The sequence below is a fragment of the Seriola aureovittata genome, chromosome 18 (assembly GCF_021018895.1).
Source record: "Seriola aureovittata isolate HTS-2021-v1 ecotype China chromosome 18, ASM2101889v1, whole genome shotgun sequence".
NCBI classification, from domain to species: domain Eukaryota; kingdom Metazoa; phylum Chordata; class Actinopteri; order Carangiformes; family Carangidae; genus Seriola; species Seriola aureovittata.
In genome coordinates this window covers 22,802,408-22,815,083 of record NC_079381.1, presented here as the reverse complement: position 1 = coordinate 22,815,083, position 12,676 = coordinate 22,802,408, and the positions used below count along the sequence as shown (strand labels likewise).

At 42.2% G+C, this 12,676-nt stretch overlaps 1 protein-coding gene across 2 annotated transcripts; it reads left to right on the top strand.

Moving 5' to 3' along the window:
• The first annotated feature begins 513 nt into the window (after window positions 1-513).
• On the top strand, window positions 514-7,516 carry ankrd34ba (ankyrin repeat domain 34Ba). Of its 2 annotated transcripts, XR_008830313.1 has the most exons (3): window positions 514-782; window positions 4,676-6,463; window positions 6,997-7,516. XR_008830313.1 is itself a non-coding variant. In XM_056403818.1 (2 exons), the coding sequence occupies exon 2, from the start codon at window positions 4,724-4,726 to the stop codon at window positions 6,302-6,304; it is 1,581 nt and encodes a 526-aa protein (XP_056259793.1). In that variant the 5' UTR covers window positions 514-782; window positions 4,676-4,723; the 3' UTR covers window positions 6,305-7,516. The 2 variants fall into 2 exon arrangements, 1 of the variants encoding a protein (XP_056259793.1); XM_056403818.1 differs by having other exon boundaries at window positions 4,676-7,516.
• Window positions 7,517-12,676: the final 5,160 nt, after the last annotated feature.

The window sequence follows — 12,676 nt, the reverse complement described above, 5'->3', positions numbered from 1 at the left end:
TCCTATCATCCTGTCTTTGGTCACATCCACAACACATCAGTCAGTTAAGGAGACATCCTCCCCTCTTTAGACTTTTATTCTACAATATAAGAAATATGTTGTGCATGTAAAGCGTATGCACAGGCTCTTATTCCTGCACAGGTGCGCACACACTCCCACACAGACACAAAGAGCAGTTCCTCTAGCACAATTACAACATGTGCCGTCATTCGGCCTCCTTGATGGTTGTCATGGAGATGTCATTGATAAGGTGGACAAAATTATTTTCCCTTTCTTGCACATAACTAAAGAAGAGTGCCGTGAGGCGGTTTCACCATTAACGGGCTTTTTTTCGCTGAGTCGGAACTCCTTTAATGAAAAGACAAATCAGAGGCGGCCGTGGCGCTGGGTTGCCATAGTGCTTCACCTTACGCGTTGGTTTCTGCCAACCTTTCCTGTTCTCCCTCTCAGTGTAACTCTCTCCTGAGCTGCTGCTGCTGCTGCGATGATTTAACCATTTCCTGACAACAAACCTGTGTCTCTCGCATCACACTTTGTCCAGTGTGAGAGACCTTGACCGCTGCAGCTCCTGTCTCCTCTGGATTGCTGTCTCTCACTGACTCACTCTCACACACACACACACACACACACACACACACACACACACACACACACACACACACACACACACACACACACACACACACACACACAGCACTGCCTGGTCACAGAGGACGTCAGTCGCAGCTCAGCTACAGGAGAGTGGATGTCCGCCAGAGAGGACTGATCCTGACTGAAGGCTGGTGAGTGATCCACACACATACAGCTGAGAAATTATCATCTATATTTCTTCAAAGTTTGCAACTTAATTTTTTTTTTCTCTTGAGGGAATCTGGTCGGTAACTGTGGGAAACTGAACGTAAGGATGATGTTGAGCTTTGTGGTGGTTGCAGATTTAATATTTTTCCATGTTGCGTAATGCTGCGTTCAATCATTTCTGACTCAAATGTGTCACTTCTTAACGTGCTCATTGTGTGCTTCGAGAGCGGCTCTGACATGTGCACCGTGCACACATGCACACATGCTGGTAATGAGAATATGTTCACACACACACACATACACACACAAACACACACATGCACACACACACAGATTGTTAGTGGGCTCTTGTAAGGGATGAGTGTTGAGGTATAAGCCTGTTCAGGTGCGTTACATCCTCCATCTGCAACAATCTGCAGGGTGGAAAGAAAACACTGCAACATCCTGCACAATACACACATGTAGTGAAGGTGCAGTGCAGTTTTTAAGTATTAGGACTCTGGTTTGAGGGGAAAACAGTGCAGACTTTCAGTTTCACCACAGTTTCAGGGGGGTCCTGAGCCAAGTACAGTTGGATGATTGGCTGCTCAAATGATTCCTTGACTGTCATGTGTCTTCATGTACAACAGAGCTAAAACAGAAAGGTCCAGAGCTGATTAGAGGTGTGACATCAATCTGAATGAATCCACCAGAGCCAAAACATTAGGAGTGACCAAAATCAGAAGTGGAAAGTAAACACATACATATGTGCAATTCTGAAACACATGCACTTTACTTTCACTATTTAATTTCTTGAAGAGGGAAACAGTCTGCAGCAGTGCTAGCAGCTCTGTGACGCTTTGAGCTAGCATCAGCATGCTAACGTGCTCAGCAGGTATAATGTTTACCCAGTTCACCATCTTAGTTTGGTGCGTTAGCATGCTAAACACAGGGTGCAGCTGAGGCTGATGGGAATGCCATTAGTCTTGCAGGTAATTGGTCACAAACCAAAGTATCAGACAAAGTGAAATTTTAACCTGATGATGGCGCTACGTGAGAAGTCAGAGTCACCGAAGATGCGACAATTCATCCTCAGGGAAACATGAATACATGAAAAGAAAATTTCATGCCAATCCATCCGACAGTTGACAACATATTTTACTAAAAATCACATACTTCAACCTCATGGTGGCGCCACAGGAAACGTCAGGGGGTCACTGAAGTCGTAAGGGTTCATCATCGGGAGAACGTGAATATCTGGACAAAACTTCTCGGCAAAACATCCAATAGCTGTTGAGATGTTGGTGGATCAGCTGACTTCAAGATATCAGACAGGTAACAGACAGAAACCTGCAGAGCTCTGTGACAAAGTGATTCGGTGAGACGACAACAAGAACAGAAAGATCATTATTGAAGGTACACCACCTCCACCTCAGCTGTTAAACGCGGTGCAGCAGGTGGTGTTCTGTCTCCGACATGTGTGGCTGCCGGCTGAACGAGCAGCAGCATCATGAAGCACGGGACAGAAAACATGTCGTCTGCTTCTTACATATCCAGCGCATCTGAACTGGTTGTACCTCATCACGCTGCAGGACACGATCCTGGGAGTTTCAGAGCCACACGGTGGAATCATCTCGCTGTACTGACTTACTTATTCTACTGATTTTACACGACAGCTGGCTTCATTATGGGTTGTGCTCCTCGGCTTGTAAAAACAGTTGTATTGTGTCTCCAGAGGGGGTGTGTAAAGTCTGATGTCATAGTGATGTGTTGTCTTATTTTTTAAGGGGGTAATAGATCGATGGTTGGGGACTATTTTCAGCGGCAAATTAATCCACATTCATTGTTCTTGTGAGTATTCGGGGCAGCAGGACGGTGTGTGGGGGGAAAGAGTAAAAATAAACAACAGCGTGTGTGTTCATGGTGATGAAGGAACATGTCACCCAGTGCGGCACTGAGACTCACTGATGTGTTTTCAATAGTTTGGAATAAAGGAGCTCTGGAAGAATAAAACGCATCAGGCTTTGGATAAACAGACGATATTTCTCATTCGATTCATTGACAAAAAGAAAAATAGAAAATTTCACCATATCTTCCCTTTAACCTCATGAAATCAAACGTGCCGGAGAAGAAACATAAAGCAGAAACTGTAGCATTGCTAATAGCAACACGTGCTATAATACTGACCATTATGTGCACATAAACATCTATATCTATATACATCTGAACTAACATATAGACACGGAGTATGTGATGCATTTCATCATGCATAGTCAAACATACTGTATCTTAGGTTTTAACAAGTGTCTGGTTTATTTAGCACAAACTGGACACTGATTATTGCTGTTATTTTATCGTTAAGTCTTAATTTTTCTACCTACCTGACATTTCTTTCTCTCACACGTCTTTCCCTGAGACTAACCATTTAAAAAAAAACTTTAACAAATTAAGACAAATCTCATTATGACTATCACACAAGATGCTTCTTGCTGTTCAGTCTGTTGCTACTTCATCACATGCAAACACAAAATCATTTCTTTGTTGCACAGATGTAAATCGTTGCCGTGTTTCAGTTTTGTGGACTGTGACTCATACAGGAAAATGTTATGTTACTGTCTGAGACGTTGGTAGCTGCCACCTTATCTGCTCTAGTGGAGAGAACCAAGGACAAACAGCACAACGGCTGATAGAAAGTGGCTGGTGCTGCAGAGGAAGAGTGCATGTAAAACAACTGTTGAATGGATCCTATCTGCAAGAAACAAAGACAAAGCTTTATGTGTTCTGCCTTTCTAAAGCCCAAACTACCTGTGTGCAGTATATCTCATCAGTTTGAAACCAAGGGGCTGTTGAATCACCTACTTATTCTATAGGGGTGAAGCAGGAGAAAATAACAGGGGATTCAACATAGACAGACATGACAGGGCATGAATACAGTGACACAAGTTTCACATTAAAAACAGGGTGAGGCAGAATTGCAAGGTGGGGGTGTTACGGTGCAGAAATCCATGCATGTGTATGTGTTCTGTACGTGCAAAGAATCACTACAACAATATGATCAATAAATAAATAAGAGGAAAAAAAGGAAAGAGATTAAAAAGGGGATCGGGTTCATGGTTAGGAATGGCTGTTAGGATTTGGAGCCAGACATTGAACTTTGGGGGCCGAAAATTAAACCATCGCATGTTTCGTGTCGAGCGAGTTGTCAGGCGACATGTAGACGTTGATATTTCCCCCGTCGCTAAAACAGCTCTGTTGATTTATCAAATCCAGTTCGAGAGACTGAGAGGAAATGACATCGAGTCTAAGTTATATTATTGAACTTTATAAAAGATTCAGGGCTTTTAACCATAGACAAGCTAACTCTGGCTAATATCAGTCACTCATATGCAACATGCTACTTGTGCTAGCTAATCTCTACCCATCATCAATGGAGACAGTCAACATCGACGAGCACATGCTAAGCTAATGACCAGGCTTTACATGGCCACACACATGCTAAAGATGTAAGCTAACTAACATGCTAGGCTTGTAGCATGTTGTCAGCACTTGCACTAAACAAACATCCTCAGCTGCCACGCCCATTACTTCTTTCTCTAATGTGCTCCAGCTTGTTCTTCAAGTCTTTTAATTATTATTCAGTTTGTCCTGTTTTTATCATCAGCATCATCATCAGTGACATTATTATTAGTCTTTAGAGACTCTGGCTTCCCTTCGCCAACAAGTCCAGCCAAGTAAAAGCCGTAGTACCACCAAATGGCAACAGAGGACAAAACAAAACAAGAATGAAAATGATGAATGCGTGTGTGCAGGCTTCAGAAATTTCACAAATGAAAATGGCTTGTGTGCAGCTGATGTACATCTGCGTGATTCTTTAAAAATGTTTTGTTGTTTTCCACAGAAACCCGTCCTACTACATCTCCAAAGCCACCGGCTGGGACCAAGAGCGATGGAGGGAGAGGGCTGTAATTCTGGGGTAGCGATGGACTCAGGAAACCCCTTACTGAGAGCAGTCTTCCTCCGTCGCCTGCGACTCACACGGCTGCTCCTGGAGGGGGGCGCTTACATCAACGAGAGCGACAGCCAAGGCCAGACACCGCTGATGGTGGCCTGCAGGACCCAGCATGTTGACGCCCAGAGCGCCAGCCGGGTCAAACTGGTCCAGTTCCTTCTGGAGAAAGGAGCGGACCCCGACATCCAGGATAAGGAGGGTCGCTCTGCGCTGATGCACGCCTGCCAGGAGCACGCCGGCCCCGAGGTGGTGTCTCTGCTCCTGGGCAGTGGAGCGGACATTAGCCTGGAGGATCAGTCCGGGACGTCAGCGCTGGTCTACGCCGTCATGGCTGGAGACTGGACGGTCCTGAAGCTGTTGCTTGACACATGCAAGGCCAAAGGGAAGGAGGTGATCATCATAAACACTGACAAACTCCCATGTGGGAAACTGCAAGCCAAGCAGTACCTCAGCATGTCTCCCCTCGGGCCTCTCGATCAGACGGACAAAATCACATCGGCAGCTCCTGCATCTCCCTCGGATATCCAGCTCATCACCTCCCCCCAGTGCACCTCCTCCTCCTTATGTCCCCCAAAGTCCATCTTCTCCTTTAAAGAAGGCCAGTCCTGTGGCGTAAGCTCCCATCCATGTTCCCCGTCACGGTTGCGAGGGCTCAGCCAAGCAGCGGCGAACAGACTGCAGCAGCCCCTCCTGAGACTGAACTCTGAGCCCTGGCTGAAGATCCCTTCCTCTCTGCCGTCTTCACAAAATGGACAAGACTTCAACCAAACTGAGGACCTTTCTTTCAGAGTTCCCAAACTGGACGGCTTCAAATGGTACGAAGGACGATTGCCGATGGATAAAGGGGTCGAGGGAGCCGGCAAGAATGATTGTGCCAAACACGCAGGACAGAAGATATCTCTACCAGGTCTCCTTTCGTCCCACTCTGCCTCCCATCCTAACCTCCATTCTGAAAACCTCGGAACAGACTCCATCGCCTCCTCCTCCTCTTCCTCCTTCCTGTCTGGTGGCAAAAACCATGTTACTCCTCTTCACAGCATGGCCTCGTCAAGCCTTCACAGCATCATCCAGAGGCGCAAGCTGGGCGCCGACATCTACAGCTCTGACCCCCAGCTCGCTTTGGACATGCAAACCCTCCCGGGGGAGCAGAGAGCAAGAGGCCCAATAGACGGCAAGAAGCTGGCCCCCTTACGTTGCTCCAGCACCCTGGGCTCCAGGGAGTCGGGCCCGAACAGGAGAGTGCTGTCTGGGTACGAGCGCAGAGGGTCCGGTGCCTTCTTGTTGGACCACAACTCCCAAGCCAGGCCGAGGTCTCTGCCACCTCTGACCCTCAGCTCCACCAACGCTCCCGTCCTTAATGTTTACAACTCCAGTGCCGGAGGTGGTTTCTCTGAGAAAGAGACCGGCCTAAAACATTTCCTCCCCTCGGCTCCTCCTGGACACCCCAAGGAGCTGACGAGGAGGATGCTGCTGAGGAGACACTCGATGCAGACCGAACAGTTCAAAACCACAGCCTGAGATCCGGGCGCCGGAAACTGTTCATCAATGTGTTTTAATGTGAAATGTGTTGCCACGTGACGTCGTCTGTGTAGTGAAACTCAAACGAGGGAAACCAAAGAGGATTTACTGTACAAGAAAAACAAACAAAAAAAATCCCAACGGATGTAACAACATGCAGTACGTACTGTAGTTCCCGTCCTCTGCCTCAGTGTGCTGTGTGGTGTCCCTGTGCACGTAGCTTCAGTTTGTTTAACAGCGGAACAAGATGAAAACATCTAAACACAAATTTCCACCTTAAAAAAAAAAAAAAAAAGATTCTGTGCAACATCTGGAAATCCAATATCAACTGCCGTCTTAGCTTCGTTTGGTTCTTTGCAAATGTCTGAGAAAAAAGACAGCGTTCACCAGCTGGTTGCTAACTGTGTCTGTCCTCTGTTTAGTAGCATACATCAGGTTTTATTGAGGCAAACAGGGTGAAATTTGCAGGTTCAAAACCAAAACAATGAGCTGAAAGAGGGTAAATAATAACATAAAAACTCATCTGGGGTCTGGTGATAATTCTAGTGTATTTGCTTCACTTACACATGATCATTTGATCCATTGCTTATGTAAAAAAAAAAAAAAAAGTTGATTATTGTAGCTTTAGACCTGTATTAATTCATTTTTGCTGAAAACACAACACTGACGCTGATCACTTTATGTTTTTACAGCAAACGTGTGAGGAAACAACTCATCCCGCAGACTCTGGAGCAACATTAACAACATCTGGAGTCTTGTTTTACTCCTTTAGGCTCAGTTTCACCAGCTTTTCTTCATCATGTATTGTCACTAACTTTGTCTGTCTGCTGTTTAGTGTAGGACAGGTGGGTTTAGCTTTTTATTTTTATTCTGGAAAACAAAATAGAGCTAAAGGGAAGGTGACACAACCTTATATCAGAGCACACTAACGTTGAGACAAGATCAGAATCACGTCCTCAGAATAAAGTCCAAACTGTCTGTCCCTAAAACACTGTGACACGTTCACTGTTCATTCATCACTAAATTAAAACGTTATTGCCTCACGGTTGTTCGCCTCCAACCAGTCAAGCTGCAGTTTACGTCCATGTCTGTCCAGACTCATAATAATATATGTAGTGAAGACTGAAGGAATTTAATAAAAAGGTGTTAAGTGTATTTTCTGATTTGTGATATAGGGATACAATATATGTAAATAAAACTGATTTAACTTGACTTTGTTGTTCTGCTGTATTTCTCTCAATGAACTTACTCACTCATACAACAAACTCCATAGATACGTCTTCAAACGTGTGGACTATAAATGTGATTAAGGGTTGTTGCCATGACAGTGGACAAAGCTTCAAAACGTGGACGTTGCTGCAGAGAAGCGACTAATGCTAAAACACGGCTGCTTACACACACACACACACACACACACCGCACAGAATATCTGTGATGTGAAATATGGTTCGATAAGTTTTTCCTCAGAATATTATGGTGTCACATTGAAGCTGACCCCTTGACCTTTTGGATATAAATCGTCACCACCTCATCATTTTTATCCTATTTGACATATGTGTTAAATTCTGTTGGAATCAACAAATTAATTCTTGAAAAATGCGTGTTGAGAGGTAAATGAAAAACAGACGTCTAAAAATGTCAGTGTGAATCAAAACACTGATCGTTTGTTGAGTTTTGATTCAGACTTTCAACAAACACAAATCTCTTTGCCACAAGCACAATTTGTTTTCACATGCACAAACTTGAATTTCTCGTGCAGATTTATTTTACAGGTTTACAAAAGGTTGATTTACAACTACAAATATTGGAATTATTTGTGAACATTACTTTACAAGCTCAAAATCATTTTGAGCCTAGGTACATAAAGCACACCTGGTGGGTCCTGAATGCAGCTGAGGTGGCGCCTCTGTGTCTCCATATGTCCTGAATACAAAGAGACGTCCTCCAACAGTGGAGCCTCCTCTGGATCAGCCAACAACAGTTTTGTTTTTAAAAACATCTCCTGCTAACTAACACACATCTCTCAGCATAAAGCAGGCGATGTTAAACCTTCATTTACATGGTAGTTTACTATTTCTAGAGCTTTGGTCAATGAAGTGATAAACAGTTGTTACTGAGCAGTTCCTCATTACTCCATCGTTATAAGTTCCTTTACAACAAATCAGACACAGCAAGTTTCCAAACAAGTATTTTAATTGTTTTCAAGCCAAATATTAATAATCACATCCACAATGTTTTCTGATACATTTGATATGACGACAACTTAAATGTAATAAACAGAATATCATTTTAACTCATCTTAAATGTTACACTATGATCTGTGTGGAAATGCAATTACACAAACTGTTAACAGAAATGAACAATCGTTTTAACTCATTTTGTAGTTCATGAAGAGTTTTTCCACATACAGAAACTTGAATTTGTCAAGCAGATTTATTTTACTGGTTAACAAATGTTGTCTTATAACTACAAACATTGGAATTATTTGTTAAGGTCACTTTACAAGCTCAGTCATTTTGACCCTAATTTGAGCCTATATACATGTATGGGGTGGAGTAATGTGCATGACTTACCATTTCTTGCTGGGCAACGTGTGGTTCTGGCCCGAGGTGGATTCTGCCGTCCCTATGAAAACAAAAGGAAAAATAAGGACATAAGCAGCTGCTCTTTTGACTATGAAATGTTTTTGAAGCAGTCTAAAGACTTCAGAACATAAAAGACGCACCAATCATCCATTTTAACCTCATTTAGCATATACTGTAATAATAACAAGACATTATGAATAAATCTGAACAAATGATAAATGTGAAGAATTTGTAGAAGATATATATATATATACACACACACACATAAATACACATACACACACACAATTAGTGGTGAAGCAGCAACAAAAGTGTTTTAGAATGACAAAACTCCTGCTGGACAAGATGTGCAAAAGGTATTGATTAGGGGATGTGCAAAAGAGAGGCGGTATTGCATCTGTACTGGCTCAGGTCCTGATGAAGACAGAGGGATGCTGAAATCTCCGGAGAAATGTAAAGACCTAGTGAACTTTCAATCATGGCTGATCTCCTGACAGTAATGTTAAGTGGTTACAACATGGTGAACCGATCGATGTGTATTCACTCGGTCTACTGGCTCCATACAATCTCACGTTACAGTCAGTTACAAGATGAGCCTAAAGTTACTGACGTCACTAGCTGCACAACAGCCGAGACCAACAGACACAATCCTACTAACCGCTAAAACATCTGTCCACAACAATAATATCACCACCTGAAATGTTTGTCGGTACGGTTTGTCAGTCATTGCACTGATTATACTTTTAGCTAGAGAGCTAACAGTGATGCTACTCACCAGGCTAACAGGAAAGTTGCGAGCTCGGCATCAAACCGCATCTCTTTCCTCTCAGCAGCTTCTCCAGCGGCGGGAAGCCACATCGAGATTTACTCGTGTCGCTTCTTTTCTTTGCCGTTGAACGTGGTTTCTTGTCGGGAGCGGTCCTTCGGGATGCAGATGAATATCGTCTTTTAGGAGGTTCAGTCATTCCTGTGTCTCTGTGATGCTAACTTCAAGCTGTGCCGGAAGTTGTTCTTCTTCGTGGGACTAACCCTGGATTTCCACCGGGGCCGTCAGCGCTGCGGAACATCAGCGTCGCGGTTGTGCTCCGTCCTCACGTCAATCCCCACCGGACGTGTTACGGCAGCGCAGCGCTGCCTTGAGAGCCAGCCGTATTCACGCGAGAATACGGAACGTACGCGAGATCGTTGCTCTTGATACAGTGCAGAGCTGTTGATATTAACGGAGTGGCGACAGCTTTTGATGTCGCCACTCTGATCAATTGACCGTTGCCCTGGTAACACTGGTAACGTTCATGAAGTAATGTTGATATGAAGTTAGATGACGTGTGTTGTGTTTTATTTTGAAAGGGGGCGGAAGTTTTACTTTGATACTGTGCCTGACTTCCTGTCTGGTGCGATCTACTCTGTTGAGCTTGACGCAATTTAGCAACGGGAACGTTGCTGCGGCGCGGTGAGCCGCTGCTGCGGCGCGGTGAGCCGCTGCTGCGGCGCGGTGAGCCGCTGCTGCGGCGCGGTGAGCCGCTGCTGAGACGCGTCGCGGCGCTTCCGGTGGAAATATTTACATTGATTAGAGTGGCAGCGTTTGGCTGCGGTGACCGCGGCGCTGACGTTGCCGGTGGAAATCAGGCGTGAGGTCAGACTTGACGCGCCACTGACAATGAAGGATCAAAAAAACATGCTGATGTTAATTGGTAAATACTTTCACCTGTGGAGGTGGTGGCAGTGCTAGAGATGATCCATCACTTAATCACAGTTTAATATTTATAAATTCTGATCTTAAAAGTGTTGCTACCATCACATGTTGATGAAGTTGGAGGTTAGAAACTGAACCTGTGAATACTGAAGACAGAGAATAATAAACTAACTCATCAACAGTTAGTCTGTCATTTCATCAGAGGAAGATGAACTGGGAGGTTTTCTAGCATCATCATCATCATCACAGCACATCAGAGAACTAAGTCCATGCAGTCTCCCTTCTCCACAACCAGATGAATGGAAACTATATATGACAAATATTTGTCTACACATTTTTTATATGTCACGTTATCTTAACTTGAACTATCACGACGTCTTAATGGACAATGTATTAACTAATATTAACGCTGCGCATTACACTGACGCAGATCACGTAAACTGGGTCACATGTGGAGAAACACAAACCAAACGTCATTAGATTAACGTCGATTAAATTCACCTTTTTTATTAGAATGCAAGTTTAAGGCACTTCCGGATTGGCTTCATGTTTTTTTTTTTTTTTTTTTTTTTTTTTTTTTTTTTTTTACAAGTTTATTGAGACATACAAAACAATACAAATCTCCAGGGGGTTACAAACATATAAAAGAAATAGAATATTACAGAGGTATTACAAAAATATATCAAAGAGAGCACACATGGAAATAGTTTTAATAGCTTTCTTATTAGTGGAGTAATTAATGGTTTTTAAATATTGTTTGACCTCATTGTTAAAAATAGAAAAGAGTGGTTTTTGGGCAGTGTATCTGCATTTATGGATATGCCATTTTGCCAAATATATGATCAGATTAATTACATAAAAATGTCCTTTTTTTGTTGGTGGATAGTCAATGAAGCCAAACAATACATGTTCAAAGCAAAAGGAAAAGTGTGGTAAAATACAAGTAGAAATTAAATCACAAATATCCATCCATAATTTGGTGGAAAAGGGGCAAGACCAGAATAAATGAAAAATATCCTCAGGGTGTCCTTCACAAAAAGAGCAATTAACATCAATATCTCTTTTGAATCGTTGTAGAAACATTTTTGTTGGGTAAAATCTATGAATCAATTTAAAGGATACTTCTTTCGCTTTATTGTTTATCAAAAATTTAGCTGACAAATTCCAAATTTTTTTCCAATTAAGGTTATTAATAAAGGAGTTCCAATAAGATACCACATAAGGAATTGATACGACATCTTTTTGAAATAAAGAACGTATACGATGATTATTATTTCGTATTGATGAAAAACAAATTTGACCAATTTCAAGTTTGGATGGATCAGTCTGTATTAAAGTTGGATTGTGTCCTGCTGTATTTTTTAATAAAATAATTACCCCATCAGGGATTGCATTTATAACAGTATTAAATTCATTAATAGGGATTAAGATGCTATATTTCGAAATAAATTCTTCATATGACATTAGTGATCCATCTTGATTAAACAACTGACGAACTAACAGTATGTCGTGAGAAAACCAAACGGGGTAAAATAAAGATTTTTTTCTGTATACGATGTCTTTATTGTTCCATATGTAATATCTGTGTGGGGAAAAGTTATGTTTGTAAATCAAAGACCAGGAAAGAAGCATCTGTTTATGAAAGTAAGATAATTTTGAGGGGATTTTTTCAACATCATAATTACATAGCAAAAAGAAATTTAAGCCTCCTAATTTAGAAAAAATAAAATTTGGTATGAAGTTCCATATTGAAAAAGGGTTTTTAATGAATTGTTTTAGCCAATTTATTTTGAAAGTATTATTTAAGGTATAAAAGTCCAAAAAGTTGAGGCCACCCTTATCATATGAGTTCATGATTACTGATTTTTTAATATAGTGGGTTTTGTTTCTCCATATAAAATTAAACAACATCTTGTCAATATCTTTTGAGACCCTTTTGTTAACATCAAGAGACAAAGCAGCATATGTAAGTCGGGATATTCCTTCAGCTTTGGTTAGTAAAATTCTACCTTTCAATGATAAATCTCTCTGTAGCCATTGGTTCAATTTCTTCTGGGTTTTGTCAATAATCAAGTCAAAATTCAAACTGCATCT